General features: G+C 39.1%; 1 protein-coding gene across 2 annotated transcripts in view; it reads right to left on the bottom strand.

Annotated features, from left to right (window-relative positions):
* Positions 1 to 22,352, bottom strand: part of Babam2 (BRISC and BRCA1 A complex member 2) — a 383,311-nt gene that overhangs the window by 225,411 nt on the left and 135,548 nt on the right. For both annotated transcript variants that reach the window (XM_041631115.1, XM_041631116.1), the window contains exon 6: positions 16,893 to 16,967. In XM_041631115.1, coding sequence (XP_041487049.1) covers positions 16,893 to 16,967 — 75 coding nt within the window. The remainder of the gene's footprint in view (positions 1 to 16,892; positions 16,968 to 22,352) is intronic.

Genomic DNA, 22,352 nt, shown 5'->3' with positions numbered 1-22,352 from the left:
TTGTAACTTTTTAAATGTGGCCACTAGAAATTGTTAAAGCATTAACAACTATTAAGTGACTTGTAATTTATTCTACTGTATAGTGTGTCGAGATGTTGTTCCTACATGAGAAACATAGCTGTGTACAGTCCTAGATTAAATTTCTCTAGCAGAAAAACATCTTGGTGAAGAAAAAGATTTTTCCCCTTCCTACTTTAGTTTCCAAATGTACTAGAAAGACTTTTGACTGGTCACACTGAGGTCACCTAACTTCTGCTAGACATTAAAGCAACAAACTGATCAGTCCTACAACTATAGGAATGAGAGAGAGAAAAAACATGGCATAAAATACCAGCAAAACTGTCTGTCTGTCTGTTTTCCAGTGCTAAGTCATCCCATGCCTCACACATGTGGGAGAACACTCTGCCCAGTGACCTATATCTCCAACCCTGGGCATGAGACACTATCCCCCAGAGGAAAGGAAGAGAGAAGCCAGGCAGGTTGATACAAACATCTACTGTGCCATGGGGATATGCAGCAGGGCTCTACCTAACAGTGGCAGGATTCTGACCAAAGTCCCTCTGTAAATGCTAGCAGTGCCATTGAGCCACACACCCCTTGGATAAATAGATTGCTGTGAGTCATGCCTCAGAACAACTAGCTTCAAGAGACAAACTCTTCAGATTTCTACACTTGAACATTCAATCAAATGTGCCTAATCCAAGGGTGTTTCTGCTAAGCCCTAGAGACTGGCTGCTCATGAGTAGAACTGATTTCAAAGAGCAATTCATGAAGACACCAGCTTTACTCTACACTGGTACAAGATGGCAACACTGAAACCTACTGGTCTAAGTACTATCATTATTAAGCAAGTAACGAGTCTAGAAATATTTATATTTTTTACTGAATCCACTACAATATACAGTTAAAGTCTACAGTAATGGTTCTCAAACTGCTCAGAACTCACCTTCACATGGAATAAAAACCCCAAAGAGTTCTTGCTTAGGTATTATCTGGGTTGCTATAGACTTTTGTTTTGTTTTGTGGTAGTTTTTTTTTATTTGTTTGATTGTTTGTTTGTTTTTAGACAGGGTCTCACTAAGTAGCCTAGAAATCACTATGTAGAACCAGGCTGTCCTCGAAATCACAGAATCTGCCTACCTCTGCCTCCCAAGTGCTGGGATGTGCCACCATTCCTGGCTACTAATAACTAACTTTTTGACATATACTATATTCAAATTCTAAGCTGACTTTAAAAGAAAACGCCTTATGAGGTTTTATTGCATTCTCGTCTAGAACAGTGTTTCTCAACTTGTGGGCCGCAAACCCAACAGGAGTCATATATTAGCTATGCTGCATATCAGATATTCACATTACAATTCACAACAGTAGCAAAATTACAGTTATGAAGTTACAATGTAATCATTTTATCATTGTGGGGTCACCACAACATGAGAAAAGGGTCGCAGCATTAGGTAGATTGAAAACCACTGCTCTGGAATATTTAAAGTTTTAGATTCCAGTTCCTTATCACTATTCTTTGTAGAGATATTTGAATGTTCCAGGAACATTTTATTCAAAAGATTAATTTTCATTTGTGAACTAACTTTGCACTTTCATCAAAAAACGGTGATTCATATAAGTCTATTATGAATATTTTATTTTGTTCCATTTCTTTATATTGGTCATCTGGATTACTACAACTTGGTACTAAGTTCTTTTTTTTTAATGGTAAACCAACCCTTACTAAGTAATCAAATATTGGAAATACTGAAGTCAAGGTATTATCACTCTAGCTAGACATTTCAGAAGCATATGAAGATATCCTCATAAATAGAATGAAAACTGCAGTGAATTCTGGCAATTGCCTGGAAGGCATCAAAAAACCGACAGTATAAAAGTAGTAGGAAGTCCATGAGGGGATGCCACCCAATGTGTGCTGCAAGCCTCTACTGAAACATATAGTCAAGGACTTGGAGTAGAGAATGCAAAAAAAAAAAAATCTACTCATCAAATCTATATGCTACGCTGCTAAAAGGAAAACTGAAAACCTAAGCCAGGATACAACCCCTACCAAAAGAAAAGGTTCACACACATAAGCAACAGCAAGTAGGTGTTACATGACCTCAAGATGAGTCAGTATATGGCATAAGCCAGATGGATGGATGGATGGATGGATGGATGGATGGATGGATGGATGGACAAAGTCTTAATCTGTAGTAACAGATCAACAGCTGACAGTGCCATTGCCTCTGTATAGTTTGCTATTAGGGTTTCAGAGAGTTGGTCCGAAGGAATATTATATTCCCTTACTCTATATTTTATTATTATAACAGGATACCACAGCTCAGGCTGGTTGTTTGTTACCAATACTTTAGTATTTTCCATTATTTTTTATTAATTTTAAAGTTAGCACACTAAGTAACAGGTTTCATTACTGTATTTTTTTTTTTTTTTGATTTTTGAGACAGGGTTTCTCCGTAGCTTTTGGTTCCTGTCCTGGAACTAGCTCTTCTAGACCAGGCTGGCCTCGAACTCACAGAGATCTGCCTGCCTCTGCCTCCCAAGTGCTGGGATTAAAGGCGTGTGCCACCACCGCCCAGCTCATTACTGTATTTTAATATGGTCATTATGTTCATTCTTAACCATTCATTGTCTTTCCTCATCCCTCTTGCCTACCCTTTGCTGGTTCTCTTTTCCTGAGTGGTCTCCCCCTCCACATTCACTTCATATGTATTATACCAAGTCTTTTTTTTTTTAAGATTTATTTATACAACATTCTGCCTCGATGTATGCCCAGATCTCAGTACAGATGGTTGTGAGCCACCATGTGGTTGCTGGGAATTGAACTCAGAACCTCTGGAAGAGCAGCCAGTGCTCTTAACCTCTGAGCCATCTCTCCAGCCCCTACACCAAGTCTTAAATCAGAGTGTGGGTCTTTATGTTGCTTTTATTTTTCAGAGTTGTGTAAGCTACTCTGGGTCATTGGTCTTTTGAAATAAACTTCAGAATCTGATTGTCAATTTCTACAAAAACTGGCTGCTTTATCCATTCTTCCATTGAGGGGCATCTAGGTTGTTTCCAGGTTCTGGCTATTACAAATAATGCTGCTATGAACATAGTTGAACAAATGCTTTTGTAGTATGATTGGGCATCTCTTGGGTATATTCCCAAGAGTGGTTTGCTGGATCTTGAGGTAGGTGGACTCCCAATTTTCTGAGAACCACCACACTGCTTTCCAAAGTGGTTGCACAGGTTGGCATTCCCACCAGCAATGGATGAGCGTTACCCTTACTCCACATCCTCTCTAGCATAGGTTGTCATTGGTGTTTTTGATTTTAGCCATTCTGACAGGTGTAAGATGGTATCTCAAAGATGTTTTGATTTGCATTTCCCTGATTGCTAAGGAAGTTGAACATGACATTAAGTATCTTTTGGCCATTTGAACTTCTGTTGAGAATTCTCTGTTCAGTTCAGTGCCCCGTTTTTTAAATGAATTATTTAGAATTTTAATGTCTAGTTTGAATTCTTTATATATTTTGGAGATCAGACCTTTGGCTGATGTGGGGTTGGTGAAGATCTCCTATTTGTGGCACATATACACATTAGAGTACTACTCAGCAGTAAAAAAAAAACAAAAACAATGACTTCTTGAATTTTGCATGCGAATGGATGGAAATAGAAAACACTATCCTGAGTGAGATAACCCAGACCCAAAAATACAAATATGGCATGTACTCACTCATGAGTGGATTCTAGCCATAAACAAAGGACATTGAGCCTATAGTTTACAATCCTAGAGAAGCTAAAGTACCCAAAGAATGACATATATAGATCCTCCTGGAAATTGGAAACAGACAAGATCGCCAGGCAAAAGTTGGGAGCATGGGGGTGGGGTGGGGGGAAGGGAAGAGGGGGAGAGAGAAGGGAAAAGGAGAGGATTGGGGAGAACTTGGGGGAGTGGGATGGTTGAGATGAAGGAAGGGCGGATATGGGAACAGGGAAGAAGATACCTTAATTAAGGGAGCCATTTTAGGGTTGGCAAGAGTCTTGGCTCTAGAGGGGTTCCCAAGTGTCCACAGGGATGTCCCCAGCTAGGTCCTTGGGCAGTAGAGGAGAAGGTGCCTGAACTGGCCTTGTCCCATAATCACACTGATGAATATCCTGAATATCACCATAGAACCTTTATCTGGTGATGGATGGAGATAGAGACAGAGACCCACATCGGAGCACTGGACTGAGCTCCCAAGATCCAGCTGAAGAGCAGAAGGAGGGAGAAGATAAGCAAGGAAGTCAGGACTGCGAGGGGTTGGTCCACCCACTAAGAAAGTGTGCCTGATCTAATGGGAGCTCACCAAAGCCAGCTGGACTGGGACTAAATGAGCATGTGATCAAACTGGACTCTCTGAATGTGGTTGACAATGGGGGCAGACTGTGAAGCCAAAGATAATGGCACTGGGATTCGTCTCTACTGCATGGGATCCTAGTCTGTTTGGATGCTCACCTTCCTAGGCCTGGATGGAGCTGGGAGGGCCTTGGACTTTCCCACAGGGCAGGGTACTCTGCCCTCTCTTAGGATTGGAGGGGGGAGGAATGGGGAAGTGGGAGGAGTGGAGGAAGTGGAAATTTTGAATGGTATTATTTATAAAGCAAAAAAAAAAAACTGGCTGCTAAAATTCGGACTTGCTAGGACTGCATTAGATCTATATAACAATTTAGGGAAAACTGATTATGTTACGATATTGAGTCTTCTGGCCTACAAACATCTGCTTAGCTCTTTGTTAGCTTCTCTCCAAATTGATATACTCTTCAGTATAAAAGCAACGGCTAGACTACAAAGGAAAACTGAAATCGCAGAGTTCTAAGGGAAAGTAAAAGGAAAATGTGGAAAAACAGATTTGGACAAAACACAATGATGCCCTAAAGAAAAGCTCTGGCTCGCTGTTGTATGGTTGTTCCATTTTCACAGAGATGGGAAGAAAGCAAACAAAAAGCATTTAAATAGAGTATGTGCCAAGCAGAGGGATGTGGAGTTGAAGGGACACTAAGTGCAAAACACAATGCTTTAATATATCGCTCACATGGCATTCACATTGGTACATTCTGCATTCAGTTGTTATTAATTAGTGGTCAAAACACTAATGTACCAAAAATTCATCTTTAAACCATAGCAATGTTTGCATTATGCTGGCATGCTTCCACTATTTACCAATTATGTAGGGACTAATTTGTGTTACTGAAACACGCTCTGTAACAGAACAAAGTGTACTTGCAGGGTTAGTATCCTCTATGAGACAGGACTGGAGACAGGTTCACTGATAATCATTTGAGATATGGTACATTCTATGATTGTAATTTTAAAAACAAAACACAAACTATTAAAAAAAGGAAAATTAAACTGCAAAAAAAAATCAAAGAAAAACCAAAATAAGAAAATTCACAGTTTGGGACTGCTCTTCAGTTTCCATACGAAAATGCACTGTTGTCAGAATTGCAGTATGTCTCATAGATATTTGGGGTAAATTACTGAGTTCTACACTCTGGGTGGAAGAAAATTAAGAGGGAAAAATGAAGTAAAATAATTTTATGTTACTTTAAATGACATATTTTCTTCAGAGTAGTACTTTGAATAAGTAATAAATTTAACACAAACACTCATTAAATAACTAAATAATACCCGAATTATTTCTATTCTGTACTTCCTCCAAGCTCAGAAGTCACATTAGTTAACATCCTATCACTACAACAAAAGACATGAGAATGGTGGTATGTTGGCCAGTTTTATGTCAACTTGGCATGAGCTAGAGTCATTTGAGAAGAAGGAACCTCAACTGAGAAAATGCCCTCACCAGACTGGCATAGGTGCAAGCCTTGTGGGGCATTTTCTTGGTTGATGATTGACGTAGAAGAGTGCAGCTCAGTGTGGGCAGTGCCATCCCTGGGCTGGTGGCATCGGGTGCTATAAGAAATAAGAAAGCAAGGGGATCAAGCCATGAAAAGCAAGTCAGTAAGCAGTGTTTCCCCCATTCCTTCTGCATCAGCTCCTACCTTGATTTAATACAACAGTAACATGAAATAAACTCTTTCCTTCCCACATGCTTTTGGTCATGGTGTTTTATCAAAGCAGTAGAAACCCTAACTGAGACAGATAGTTAATAATGGTTGCCAATTTGATAGAAACTAGAAGCATTTAGGAGAGAAACTTCTGGGTACACAGATTTTCTGGGTACAGATTTTCTGGATTATATTAACTAAGGTGACAATACCCACCCAAAATAATTGTGGGGCACTCTATTCCACGGGCCAGGGTCAAGGACTGAATAAAAAGAAAGGGCATAGTAATATTTATGTTTTATGTCTAAAGATAAAAAGGGCAAAGTTAAGCCTCTAGAGGTCAGGCAGTGGTGACACACACCTTTAATCCCAGGAGTTGGGAAACTGAGGCAGAGGGATCTCTGTGAGTTCAAGGCCACCCTGGGCTAAACAAAATCAATGCTGAAACAAATCCAGGTGGTAGTGGCTCACCCCTTTAATCACTATAAGTATAAAATACATATCACTATAAAAGGGAGTGGGCAGCAGCAGCCATTGCTCTGTGCTTCCAGACTGCAGATGCAATGTGGCCAGCTGCCTCCTGCTCCTGCGGCCACACTTCCTCGGCCACAGTGGGCTGCATCTTCAGACTGTGAGACGAGGCAATTGATTTCAATTCATAATCAATTCCCCCATTGCTTTTGGCCCGTAACAAGACAATATATCATGCTAAAAGCACATTATAGAGTGAAACTACTCACCTCACAAACAAGAAGCAAAATAGAGATGAGGAGGAGACCAGGTTCCACAGTCCCCTCTCAGGATGTGCTTCTAATGACCTAGGGAGCTCCTGCTAGGGCCACCTTTAGGGACTGTACCCCAAACATTCAATACATGGGCCTTCGAAGATATTCAAATTCATATTTATAACAGGGAAGTTGCTGAAAAGCTGCCTTGCTTTACCTCCCTGACATTCCCAATAATCCTGTGGGGCACGTCTAGTATCTTAATTCTGATTACTGTAACAAATACTATGTGATTAGACAGCAGAGAACCAAGCAGGTTATTTCTTATGATCCCAGCGGCCAGGAGATCCAAGATCAAGGACATGGCAGAAATGGCTCAAGCACAGAGGGGTCCAGGTCACTCTCAGGGGTCTCTTTCAGAAAGACTAGTAACTCAACCACTCATGCTCATCAAGTCACAGCCGTTTATTTATTTATGCACAACGTACCAGACACCTTTGTAAAGACATACCCACTTCCATAACCTAGAAGATGAGCAAACTACTGCCCATGGGCAAAATCCAACCCAAAGCCTGCTTTTGAAAATAAAGTTTTATTGGAGCCCAGCCATACTCACTCATTTACATACTGCATGTGACTGCTTTCATACCATGACAGCAGAGTAGTTGTGACAGAAACCATATGGCACATCAGTCTAAAATTTTACTATCGTGCCCTTTAGAGATGGCTGGCCCTCAGCTACAGGGAATTGTTCTCCAAGCCTCACTTCTCTCTCTAGATTGGAGAGGTGTGACGAGGACAGTGAACGGAAAGTCACAAGTCCCATACTTAATGAAGAAACAGCTGACATTTCCCAGCAGAGTAAATGTTCAGCCCATCTCACTGTTCCTGCATGATTGAGTCCCAAATGCAAATTTTGGCTCAGAGTTAGCAAGGATAAATCAGGCTTGTTACTGGAATAAACAGCATGCTTCTTTCATGGCGCTGTCTTCTGGGTACACATTCCTGTTTTTAGAAAAGTATGCACCCTCCTATTTGATCAGACAGAAACTATTTCCCTTGAGATAAGAAGATGAGGGCTCCCTGTGAATTCATAATTCCCTTTCAAGGACCAGACAACCGCTTTCTTTAAAGCCAGATTGCTAAAGAATGAGTTAAAGCAGTCTTTCGAAAGGCTACGTATTACATGTGACTTTATAGAATCAAAAAAAAAAAAAAGTAAAAGGTCTCAGATTCAGAGGCATCATTTAACTATATGACACACAGAAAAAACTGTAAGGTCTGCCTTTAAGTTTATACACAGGTAAACTTTTAGGATGAATGGGGTTGGGGGCTTTGCAATTTGATACTGAGAATATTAGTAATCAATAGCACCACCCTAACAAGCTTCTGAATTTTAAAGAAAGGGAATATTTGGGAGAAATTATCCATTTCCTTCCTGGAAATTTGGTAAAGCTAAATGGACTTTCAAGAGTCTGTGAGTTGTAGAGGACAATGCAAGAATTCATGTCCGTCCTCCTAAATCCCAGGGTCATTAAGCAACCTCATTCTCTTCTTCAGGGAGAACAAAGCACATCCCTACATCAATCCTAAGGAAAGGCCAGGAAAATGAGACATTTCAAAGCTCTACCAATTTATTGACAGCAAGGCACAAGATGTGACTGTCACACACATACTTTCAAACATGCCATCATCTATTATTTTTCCTAATTATATGAAAGAAATGGATGTTTTCCACTAACATAGCTGTAAACTTTTCAAAGGCAGGCAATCGGTAAGATTGCCACATTCACGTATATGATGAATTTAAACAATTCCTTTAGAGGAAAGCCTTCACTTTAGATAGAAGCCATAAAATCTATAGGATGCTGATCTCCAGCCTTCGTCGACCTTCACAATTAAGAGGTCTCAGAGGAAAGAACTGAGGCACTAGGAAACTTAGAAACAGAGAACACATAATAAACCGACATGCACAGGGAACAAAGCCCTCGTCCTGGAATAGTATGTCTTTGCTCCTGACCAACTGTGAGGAAACGTCAACACAACAGATAGAGCAAAACTGCCAACAGAAACTGTGTTCTTCCTAAAGACTCACTCAATCAAGGATGCTAAAGACAAAAAAAGCTCTGTCTACTTAGGTCCCCAAACAAAAGCCTTCTCTGATTATTCTGCATAGGGGCTATTGTTTCAGTGATGCCCAATTGCTTTACTTGGGCTCTTCAGTTCTAGCTTCCATCTCATTTCCACAATTGGCTCTTTTAAAATGCCGGCTGAATGTATTCCCTAAGCAGTCAAACGCTCACTAACACCAAGCCTACCCTAACCACTGTCTTCTCCCCATGGGCTCCTGGCTAAGTTAGGTGTGTGTCTTTAGTCACCAGCTGTTCATTCAACAGCATCTGGCTATTCTCTTCTTCACGGACAGTTTTAAAACTTTAGATGGGAGTTCTGGGCCCTCTGTCCTTCTACCACACACAGTTCTCAGCTGGACCTTCTAAGTGCAGACTTTTGCTTACTGTTTCAGGCTAATCTCCTCTTTCAAAATGCTTGCTTTGGCTTCATTATCCTTCTTCTCCACACTGACCTCTTAGAGCAGTGGTTCTCAGCCTGTGGGTCATGTCCCTTTCACAGGGGTCATGTATCAGATATCCTGTATATCAGATATTTACATTACAATTCATATCGGTAACAAAATTACAATTATGAAGTAGCAACAAAAATAATTTTACGGTCGGGAGTCACCGCAACATGAGGAACTGTATTAAACAGTTGTATTTAACTGTATTAAACATTAGGAAGGTTGAGAACCACTGTTCTAGGGCCTTTCCTCTTGCTGCCAACTTGAATACCTCTGAGCGTCTGATTATTCTTTAATGAATTAAGCAAATTCTCCAGGGAAAAGTTGAAAGAGAATAGGCTCCTGGGCTGGGAAGAGAACATAAACAAGGTGGTACCACTGCTCAGAGAGAGTCCTGGCAGGACAGTGGGGAAAGTCGCCTGTTTCCGACTAAAAACTCACATGAAGGAGCCATGAAAACAGCACTACACATGATGCTTGGAGCTCCCAACAAGAAGCCACCACTGTTTTCCAGAGGAGCTTAAATAGATGGTGCTAGCAGCCGACACTGAAGGGGGACCAGACACGGAGGGAATGGGGCCAAAGAAATAAAACCAGAAGCTGCTCCATGCTAACTCGGTATAGGGATGAAGACCACCTTTTCAACGAGGCCTGAAACAACCTCCCAACTCATCTTTCTTGCGTCATTCCTCACTAGTCTCTTTTCAGAAACTCTCTTATAATCTAGATTATTACCTACTCCCCAAACCAAATGTGTCCCCACACTCGTACACCAACTGGATAAACTCAACTACATTGAGGTGTCCCTTGCCTCTTCTCAAGCCCCTGGTCCTAAGTTTTCCAACTACTCCTATGCATAACAGCCCCTATGTTTTTCTTATTTTTATTGTAATTGTCAACCAATATTAATTTACAGATTAATGGGTTTCTCTGTGCTATTTCCATACCATCATTGCATTTTTAAGTCAACTATATATGTAGGATCCTGATTGGAACTTGGTTATTTCTGGTGAATGTCTGTTAGCTGTATGGTCAACTATATTATGAGGTACCTGAGGACGATGAATAATGCTGGAATTTTTAGTGTGTAGAGGTGTCATTCTGAGTCTAAATCAAGACTCGAGTATTCTTCAGGAACACACACCAAAGCCATACCTTACTCATCTGGAAGGTTCCAATGCTGAGCTTATGGGAGCATGGGACACTGTGGGGCTCAGACACTGACTAAAACCCAAGTTCAAAATCCCTCATCTTTGGGTCCATTACATCACAGTAAGATCAACCATAATAACAAACTGAACATATGAATCACAGAAAGGGAGAAACAGTTTTCCATTGCCCCTAGGTTATCACAATCCATGGGTCGTGATCAACATGAAGAGATACTCTTGTTTTGGCCTGTCCCAGTCTTTAAAAAATATCTATGTGTCTAGTAAAAGGGCACAGTGGTTGAAGGTGATTGCCAACAAGCCTGACGACCTGAGTTCAGTCCCAGGAACCCACATGTTAGAAGGAGAGAAATGACTTCTACAAGTTGTTCTCTGACCTCCACACATACGCCTTGACATGAACACAAACACACACATGCACACACACATGCGTGTACATATATATACACACACAAAATATATAAATCAGAGCAAAAATACTTATCTTTGCCATCACTTAAAAGGTAGGCATTTTCACATTCAAAAAATGAGAGCCCTGAGCTTCTGGGCTCCTTCTACAAACATCTGCATATCTGGCATGCCAGGCTCTACTGTCATGAGGAAAACAACTCGAGCTGAACAGCAGCTGCCGCGCTAGATGAAGCACAGGCTTGCAGGCTCATGACTGTTCTCACAATGTCCTACTACACGACATCCAGTCAGAGCCACTCTCCCCAGTACCTTCCTGGCCCTGCGAGCATCTGCTGAGCCAGGTTTGACTGAAAGTAGGCTGGTGGCAAATGCCTAACCTAGTAACCACGGTCAGGCTGAGGAAGCAGCTCCTGTATCAACCAGACAATCCCAGCAACAGGGACGCTGCAGCGCTGCCTTCCTATTAGCTAGCTGTTTGAACCACTGTATGCTAGCAATCTGGGCATGCCCTGTAACTCTGCCTGTCTAGAGCTCCCAAATGTAACTTGCTAGGCTCACTTTCATTTCTTCTGTCTCTACTTGGCAGAGTGACTGTGCTTTATACTGTGTGCCCTGACTGATCAGACAGCCACAGTGGGTGGCTTCAGAAGAAAGATGACCGCCTCGTCTCCTGACAGATGAACGATTTGGCTTTTTTCACCAGCAATCATTTTTATGGTGTCAGCATTCAGATTCTATAGGGGAATGGAATTGCAGTAAGCATTCCATTGGGATGAACAGTCTCACTGTGTCAAATAAAATAAAGCAGAAACCAGAAGTTCATGTACTTTGGTCCCAGGAAACAGATTTGAGCTCTGCTTCCGGCCTGGTCTAGGCTATAACCTGACCATATTCTGTGGAGGGACACTCTGGAACTATGAAGACTGTATGAACAATGTGACATTTTCTTATCCAAGAAAAAGTTGCTGCTGATATTTTTTGCAAGGCTATGTTAATCATATGCACTATGAGCTGGCTAGTATAATGTCAACTTGACATAAACTAGAGTCATCAGAGAAGAAGAAGCCTCACTAGAGAAAATATTTTCAGAAGATTGGGCTATAAGCAGATAAGCCTGTAAAGCATTTTTGTAATTAGTAATTGATGGGGAGGGCCCAACCTATTGTGGGTGGGGCTACCCCTAAGCTGGAGGTCCTGGGTTCTATAAGAAAGCAGAACGAGCAAGCCATGAGGAACAGGCCAGTAAGCAGCACCCTCCATGGGCTCTGCATCAGCTCCTGCCTCCGGGGTCCTGCCCTGCTTGATTTTGAACTTGGCTTCCCTCAACAGATTATAATTCAGCACACGGACGCCAAATAAACCCTCTCCCCCACAAACTGCTTTAGGCTGAGGTGTCTCACCACAGCAGAAGAGGAACAAGACACACTACCAGCAGGAAGTAATTGCTACTTCACCTTCCAGTACAGCGACATTTGACAGCATCCAATGTATTCCTATACAATATAACCAAAGAGAGTCCCACCAATAGGACTTTAGCTTCGGTACAGTCTGTATAAATCTGGCCCATTAATTTAAAAAACCAATTCAAATATTCATACATATCATGTCAACAAACTTCTTTCCTCCCTCAAAAGTATTATATTTGTAGTTTTTGAGTATTTCTTATTCATGATAAAAAATTTAGTGAAAAAATTAGAATTTTTTCTCTCAACACAGAGTATGGTTTTTAGGAAAACAGAAGAAAAAAAGACAGCATGTTCTTAGCATATATTGTTAGGTTTAGTATTTCACAGAACAAAAAATAAAGATGGGAATATAGAAGGCAGTTTTCACTCTACCAGAATTAAGAATCGTGTCTTCCAATGATTCCATCTCTCCTATAAGAAAGAGACCAGTCATCCTCAGCTAGTTCTGCTGACTGGTTAACTCCTCATGGATGCCAAAACCTTCCTGGTGCTTAGGTTCTCCATAGAAAATGATAGTATTTGCACAGAACCTATGTGCATCCAGCACAGACTTCAAATATCTAGTACCACATAAATGCTTTATAAATAATTGCTATGTACATCATGAAATAATAACAACCCCCCAAGCCCCCTGCACACATTCAGTGGAGGTGTACTTTTTCACAAATATTTCATCGATGCTTGGTTAAACTCCTGGAATCAGACACAGAACCTGAGGCTCTGCATGGTCAACATAATTACATAATTACAAAATGCCCTCTCTTTGCTTAAGTATCATAGTGAATAATCACACTTGGGCCCTCCCAGCTGTTCTATGAGACACCAGGTGGGGTATGGAAGTGAGCGCAAGAGGAGCGCACTTGGAAAGGTCAGTCTTCTTGATCTAGAGCCTACGAAGCACAGGGTCAGTTTTGCTGCTGTGTGATTGTGATGCACAACAGAAGCAGAATCACTTTACATTGCCCCTTTGGTTTCCATGAGTTTGTGCTGAATTTCTATCACCTGGAATAAAGAGTAGTGACTGGAAAATTATTTTTCTACTGACTGAGTTTTCATATAAGTAATTTATCTATCTAAGTCTTTGATTTAGCTCAACCAAAAGTAAAGTTCAGGACCTGAAGCTGGGCTTCATTTTAAGAACCTTATCCACTTATAAAGTAAAATCAAATCATTGAACATTTATTAAATTGCTCATCCTAACATCAAAGAGTTATTAGTAAGTACACTTGGTATAATTAGTAATAAGAACTTTAAGAATAGATGGTGAGTTACCCAATGCAATGAGGCTCATGGCAACGAATTAGCAGGGTGTTACAACAAAACCCATGCAATCTCAACATTTATAAGATCTGCTTCACCACCCAACTGCTAGGCAAAGTGAGGTGAACTGCTTTGATCATGACAAAGCATACCCTAGCCCAGGAGTTAACTTTATTTTCATACCGACAGAAACAGTTACAGATCTAGAAATTAGGTGGGTATGGTAGTTTGAATAGGTAAGGCCCCCCACAGACTCATGTGCTTGAATGTTTGATCCATAGAGAAGGCACTATTAGGAGGTATGGCTCTGTCGGAGTAGGTGTCGCCTTGTTGGAGGAAGTGTGTCACTATAGAGGCAGTCTTAGAGGTTTTATATGTTCAGATTAGGTTACTGTGGAATACAGTTCACTTCCTGTTGCCCATGGATCAAGATGGAGAACTCTCAGCTCTTACTCTAGCAGCATGTCTACCTATATGCTGCTAAGCTTCTCGCCATGATGATGATGGACTAAATTTCTGAAACTGTAAACCAGCCCCAATTAAATGTTTTCCTTTATAAGAGTTGCTGTGGTCATGGTGTCTCTTCACAGAAATAGAAACCCTAACTAAGACAGTGGAGCATATCCAAATACAAGCAACATGTAATGCAAATGTTCTCTAAACGCATGGCAAGGGGCTGGAGAGATGGCTCAGATGGCTCAGTTGGTAAGAGCCCTGGCTGCTCTTGAAGAGGACCCGAGTCTGACTCCTAGCATTCACATGGTAGTTCACATTTATCCCTAACTCCAGTTCCAGGGGATCCAATGCCCTCTTCTGACCTCTATGGGCACCAGGCATATTTTTACATATAAAGTAAAATAAATAAATCTCCTCTTTAAAAGCATAGCCAAATGTCTGAAGGTTGTGATACAAGCGATCTTAAAGCCCCCAACATGTACTCTGCACCACAACAGGGACTAGCCTTGTTTGTTTGCTTGCTTGCTGTACGTCTGCTTTCATGTCATTGTTTTGCTGTGGTTTGGCTTGCACAAATTTTTCCTGTTCTATTCTTGTTTGACGTTTTTGCATAAACTAAAGATCCAAAATGACATTAGTGTGGACATGCAGACATTTTATCTATAGCACACAAATTACTTCGCCATTTTGGCTAATAAGTTTCACCTTTTCTCTTATCTGGCTGGTAGGCAAATAGAGGCAAAGCACAAGTGAGACTTATCCAAACAGAAAAGAGAAATGCGGGCACTACTCCTGCGGAGGAAAACACTGGCTGTGAGCTGCGCCTTCAGGATATGTGCACAGACAACAGTCACTCAGAAAGCCTCCTCAAAGAACCAGGCCCAATGCATCAGAGCAAATGCACAGTCACTAAATGGGGATTCGCATGATTATATGAATAACGGACCATATATACTGCTGGATTTGGTTTTAAAGGAGCTGACAGGGAGTTTTAGCTGCAAAAACTGAAGGAGGACACCACAGTATACACAGGTTCCCAAGAAGACTTCCTGCTATAATAAGAGAGCATAATGACTGCTGGAACCAAATTAATTATACACAGTAATCATGGATCTAATAGGTCCAGTCCCAACCAAAGGTTCTAGAGAGACTGGCAAACCACTGGGCTCCAGTTTCATCTGAACTTCACAGCAAGATACTAAGAGAAAACTAGTCCACTGGGAACTAAAAAGTTGATGTTCCAAAGAAAAAACCCATATTTATTTAGAGGAAAATAAAATAATTTTCCCCTCATAGAGAGAATGAGTACTTAGGTGTGGTATCATACACATTTAACCTCAGGACTTTGGAAGCAGAGGCAGGTGGATTTCTCTTGAGTTCAAAGCCAGTCTGATCTATACATATTGATTGCAGGGCAGCAAGTGCTATGCAATGAAACCCTGTCTCAAAAATCAGAAAAGATTTTTGTGGTGTAGCTTCTGATACTACCAGGAGACAAAATGTCATGAGGCTTCAAAACTACACAAAGAACTATAGGCAACTGAGGAAACCTGGGAACAAGAAAAACGGCCTTCTCCAAAGAAGAGGGCATCAACTGATGGTCAGCCCTGAAAACATGCATACAAGTACTATTATATGGATCAAATGGGTTATATTTGGGAATATATATGTTTATACATATATGCATACAATAACAATTTTCTTAAAGACAGTAAATTTGAAGGAGAGTGGGGGGGTAGATGACAGCATGTGGAGGAAGAAATGGGAAGGGGAAATACTGTAATCACGTTATAATCGCAAAAAGAAAAAAGGAAATAAAATGTTACAAAGAAAAAACAAACAAAAAGTTTCCTAGTTGTTTGTTTTTTTATTTGTGACAGTCTTTGGCTGTCCTGGAGCTCACTATATAGACCAGGCTGACTTGAACTCATAGGGATCTGCCTGTCTCTGCCACCTACGCTAGGGTAACAGTCATGTGTCACCACCGCCTAGCCTTCCTAGTCTCTTCTATTGTTCCAGCTGATATTCTTCCAGCTATTCTCAAGAGTCCTGGCTGATGTTACTGATTTCTATAATGTGTGGGGAGACTTGTACGTGGGTTTTGTTTCTCCCCTCAACAGTTATAAATATGATCCGCTCTCTAAACAACATCAAATGAAGAAGGTGGAAGTTTTCTAAGATGAAACTGAGTGGAGGGCAGTCAGCCAAATTCTCGTTGGAGCTGAACCGGGGCCTCTGGCTCGGTGTTTCCTTCTCAGAACCTGCTCTTTGATCTGTGTGGCACCTTTCACTAGTCACAAACTAGTCCTTTGGAGCCCAGCCCATCTCTGCGAGGCATGCACCCTTCCCAAATAGTAGTTCCCAAGGTGTCTATCACATTTTGGAGAATACCATATATACTGATGAATCTCTGGAACAGCCCCAACTTGGAAGGTGCCTGAGTTCAACTGTGGACATAAAGAAGATGAAATGCCCTTTTGTGAACATGTTCGATATACAGGATGCCTTGGACAAGTTCTATGAATCGTTCATCCCAGTAAGATTACTAGGTGAAAAGGATTTTCCTGAGTGTAATTTATTTATACTACTAATACATAACCACCTTGCAAAGAAAAAAAAACCCTCATACCTAAATAACTTTTAAGGTTAGTGCTTTAGCGACGGAAACAGAATTCCTGCAATAAGCATCAAAACTCATCATTAGAACAAAAAGTGAAAAAACAGTTATACAAATATTGAGCTAAATGATTAAAGTTTGATTTGTATTCTCTTACTGATAATTGTATATTTTTACCTTGAGAAGGTATGTGGGAATGTTGCTGAAATCTACTGGTAACTTCAATAGGAAACGAGCTGAAAATTCACCAGTCTGCAGGGGAAAAAAAAAGATTAAAATATAAAACAAGATGAGAAGTAACAATTACAACCAAGAAAAAAAAATCTCAACTATTTCAATATGCAGACAACAGCAATTAGGGTTTCCTAACATAGGGCAGAAAAGTAAGGTGGGAAAGTAGAGGAGGATTAAAAATAATTCTTGAACTATTAAAAGAACACAGTTTCAATGTCAAAAGTCTGCATTTTATTGCCTGATAAAATTTTAAAGTAGTATTACATTTTTTTTAAACTGTGAAAAGAATACATGAATGAATATAATTTTTCAAAAGCCTGAAACAGGAAGAGACCAACCCAGCCCTTAGATTCATTGCTTTACTAAGCACACACACCACCTCACTGATTCCATAACTTATCATCATGTATGCAGACAGCCGTTATAGCTGTTACATATGGAAGTCCATACAGAGACCAAACCCACTCATGTAAAGCAGTACATCAATGTAAACCCAGATAAGTTTGCAATCTTTGGAAAGTTCATTAGTATTATTATCAGCTAATGTTTTGAGTACTTTCCTCTATAATCCACATAAGAAAGATACAGAGAATTAGAAATTTAAAACACTTAATCTACAAATACTAACTCTAATTAATTAATTCCTCTGTGTGTGTGTGTGTGTGTGTGTGTGTGTGTGTGTGTGTTTTGCCAGGGCCTCATGCCCTGGTTAAAAAAAAAAAAAAAAAGGTAAGTCCTTTTTCTTTCTTTTTTTTTCTATTGTTTTTTATTGTGCTATACATTTTTCTCCACTCCCCTCCCTTCCTCTCCTCTCCCCTTCTACCGTCTCCCATAACCCCACACTTCCAATTTATTCAGATCTTGTCTTTTTCTACTTTGACCTAGGGGTTCCAAGGACCTATGCAAAGGCAGCAAAGCTGCTGGCTAAGCTGGTAGGGTCCTGAGTCTTCCACCCTCTCTCACTGCGAGCATATAGTGTGGCTTGGGATTTTGACACAATGAATTCCAATACAACATGTTTGACACAACAAACAACAACAACAAAACCACAGATGATCTGAAACGGCCTCAGAGAATGGCTCTTGCTCTAACCATTCACTTGGATTAGAGACACAGATTAATGCACCTTTCATCTCTCATCAGAGAAGCTTGTATTTATAAAAAATGGTAAGTAACAAGAGACCCACAACTGGTCTAGGTACAGAGAATACAAGATTTTTAGAATATCCATCCCTAAACAGGACATCTATATCATAATCCCTTCCTCCTAGGGTTCATGGATCATTTCAGAAGAGACAGAAGGAGTATAAAAAGCTGAGTGGTAAATGATTACATAGAAACAGTGTCTTCCGGATACACCAGAGCAGTGGCACATATGAATTTATAGTGGCTGTGACAGCAAGCACAAGACCTGCGCAAGCTAAAGCCAAACCAAAGCCCAATATGGAGAGAGGAGGTGGGCATGAAGTTCCACATTTAGTCAAGCAGCTATTGGCAACTTGAAGCTACTGAAAGAGCTATTGGGAGAGGAATAAATGTAGTTTTCTTTAAATGTAGCACCTGGTAAGTCTATCATCCTCCAGTAGAAGGTTACACATCCTAGAACATATGAGTAACATAAGCTATATTTGATTTGTGGGAGGGAAAAAAAAGAACCACAAAACTAGGGGGGTAGGAAAGCAGGGGCAAATCTAGGAGGTCAGAAAGAAAGGTGAATGTGCTCAAAACATTATATTAATGTAATCTACTAAGGAGATATACATTAGTGTAATCTACTAAGGAGATATACATTAGTACAATCTACTAAGGAGATATACATTAGTGTAATCTACTAAGGAGATATACATTAGTGTAATCTACTAAGGAGATATACATTAGTGCAATCTACTAAGGAGATATACATTAGTGTAATCTACTAAGGAGATATACATTACTGTAATCTACTAAGGAGATATACATTAGTGTAATCTACTAAGGAGATATTAGTGTAATCTACTAAGGAGATATACATTAATGTAATCTACTAAGGAGATATACATTAGTGCAATCTACTAAGGAGATATACATTAGTGTAATCTACTAAGGAGATATACATTAATGTAATCTACTAAGGAGATATACATTAGTGCAATCTACTAAGGAGATATACATTAGTGTAATCTACTAAGGAGATATACATTAGTACAACCTACTAGGAAATATACATTAGTACAATCTACTAAGGAGATATACATTAGTGCATTCTACTAAGGATATACATTAGTACAATCTACTAAGGATATACATTAGTACAATCTACTAAGGAGATATACATTAATGTAATCTACTAAGGAGATATACATTAGTGTAATCTACTAAGGAGATATACATTAGTGCAATCTACTAAGGATATACATTAGTGTAATCTACTAAGGAGATATACATTAGTGTAATCTACTAAGGAGATATACATTAGTACAATCTACTAAGGAGATATACATTAGTGTAATCTACTAAGGAGATATACATTAGTGTAATCTACTAAGGAGATATACATTAGTGCAATCTACTAAGGAGATATACATTAGTGTAATCTACTAAGGAGATATACATTAGTACAATCTACTAAGGAGATATACATTAGTGTAATCTACTAAGGAGATATACATTAGTACAACCTACTAAGGAAATATACATTAGTACAATCTACTAAGGAGATATACATTAGTGCAATCTACTAAGGATATACATTAGTACAATCTACTAAGGAGATATACATTAGTGTAATCTACTAAGGAGATATACATTAGTGTAATCTACTAAGGAGATATACATTAGTATAATCTACTAAGGAGATATACATTAGTGTAATCTACTAAGGAGATATACATTAGTGCAATCTACTAAGGAGATATACATTAGTGTAATCTACTAAGGAGATATACATTAGTGCAATCTACTATGGAGATATACATTAGTGCAATCTACTAAGGAGATATGCATTAGTGTAATCTACTAAGGAGATATTAGTGTAATCTACTAAGGAGATATACATTAGTACAACCTACTAAGGAAATATACATTAGTACAATCTACTAAGGAGATATACATTAGTGCAATCTACTAAGGATATACATTAGTGCAATCTACTAAGGAGATATACATTAGTGTAATATACTAAGGAGATATACATTAGTGTAATCTACTAAGGATATACATTAGTACAATCTACTAAGGAGATATACATTAGTGTAATCTACTAAGGAGATATACATTAGTGTAATCTACTAAGGAGATATATATTAGTACAATCTACTAAGGAGATATACATTAGTGTAATCTACTAAGGCGATATACATTAGTGTAATCTACTAAGGAGATATACATTAGTGTAATCTACTAAGGATATACATTAGTACAATCTACTAAGGAGATATACATTAGTGTAATCTACTAAGGAGATATACATTAGTGTAATCTACTAAGGAGATATACATTAGTATAATCTACTAAGGAGATATACATTAGTGTAATCTACTAAGGAGATATACATTAGTGCAATCTACTAAGGAGATATACATTAGTGTAATCTACTAAGGAGATATACATTAGTGCAATCTACTATGGAGATATACATTAGTGCAATCTACTAAGGAGATATGCATTAGTGTAATCTACTAAGGAGATTTTAGTGTAATCTACTAAGGAGATATACATTAGTACAATCTACTAAGGAGATATATATTAGTGTAATCTACTAAGGAGATATACATTAGTGTAATCTACTAAGGAGATATACATTAGTGTAATCTACTAAGGAGATATACATTAGTGTAATCTACTAAGGAGATATACATTAGTGTAATCTACTAAGGATATACATTAGTACAATCTACTAAGGAAATATACATTAGTGTAATCTACTAAGGAGATATACATTAGTGTAATCTACTAAGGAGATATACATTAGTGTAATCTACTAAGGAGATATACATTAGTGCAATCTACTATGGAGATATACATTAGTGCAATCTACTAAGGAGATATGCATTAGTGTAATCTACTAAGGAGATATACATTAGTGTAATCTACTAAGGAGATATACATTAGTACAATCTACTAAGGAGATATATATTAGTGTAATCTACTAAGGAGATATACATTAGTGCAATCTACTAAGGAGATATACATTAGTGTAATCTACTAAGGAGATATACATTAGTGTAATCTACTAAGGAGATATATATTAGTACAATCTACTAAGGAGATATACATTAGTGTAATCTACTAAGGAGATATACATTAGTGTAATCTACTAAGGAGATATACATTAGTGTAATCTACTAAGGATATACATTAGTACAATCTACTAAGGAGATATACATTAGTGTAATCTACTAAGGAGATATACATTAGTGTAATCTACTAAGGAGATATACATTAGTACAATCTACTAAGGAGATATACATTAGTGCAATCTACTAAGGAGATATACATTAGTGCAATCTACTAAGGAGATATACATTAGTGTAATCTACTAAGGAGATATACATTAGTGCAATCTACTAAGGAGATATACGTTAGTGCAATCTACTAAGGAGATATACATTAGTGTAATCTACTAAGGAGATATTAGTGTAATCTACTAAGGAGATATACATTAGTGCAATCTACTAAGGAGATATACATTAGTACAATCTACTAAGGAGATATACATTAGTACAATCTACTAAGGATATACATTAGTATAACATATTAAGCTCTCAAAGAACAGATATAAAAAAGAACATTTCTCTATCCTTTCACATTGTCATTACCTCAGAGCTCCCAATATCTTTACTGCCTACCAATCCTTCAAAAATGCAGCCACATAAACTCCCAAATCATAGCTTTAAGCACAGAAAACACCCACAAGTAATTTTTAGGGACAAAAGGATGTTGCCATTCCGTTCTATAAGCAACCAACAACTGGCTTCAGGCTTCTGTCCCTCATAAAACTGTGACTTTAAACTTTAGGAACGGAGACAGAAATGCAAACCTTACTCAGAATGTGACAGTGCTAACACTCTGTCCAGCTCAGCGCTCTCCTTACCACTTAAGACACCTAACTTGCATCAGTCTCTGGCTAACGATGGAGCATTTCTCCACTATTACAAGGCCAATCTTGTGGACAGAAAGAGGAGAAATGAGGAGTACACCAAGGCAAAACAAGAGAGACAAAACTCTGGACACCAGGAATGCTAAAGGTGAAATGCAAGCCTGATTCTGAAAGTTAAGCAGCTACACATGGCCCAACACTAGGGTGCAGGCTTAAGGGCCACACCGTGATCTGCTGAAGGAAGGCTGATGCGATCCCAGCATAGTTTCCTTTCTACTGCAGCCTAAGACTTCCGGTGTTTAGCTCCTAGAAGACTCTAAAGCTAA

This window comes from Microtus oregoni, unplaced genomic scaffold (assembly GCF_018167655.1).
Source record: "Microtus oregoni isolate MIOR12 unplaced genomic scaffold, Mior012 000036F_ref0000092, whole genome shotgun sequence".
Classification (NCBI taxonomy): domain Eukaryota; kingdom Metazoa; phylum Chordata; class Mammalia; order Rodentia; family Cricetidae; genus Microtus; species Microtus oregoni.
This window is presented reverse-complemented; position numbering and strand designations above follow the sequence as displayed.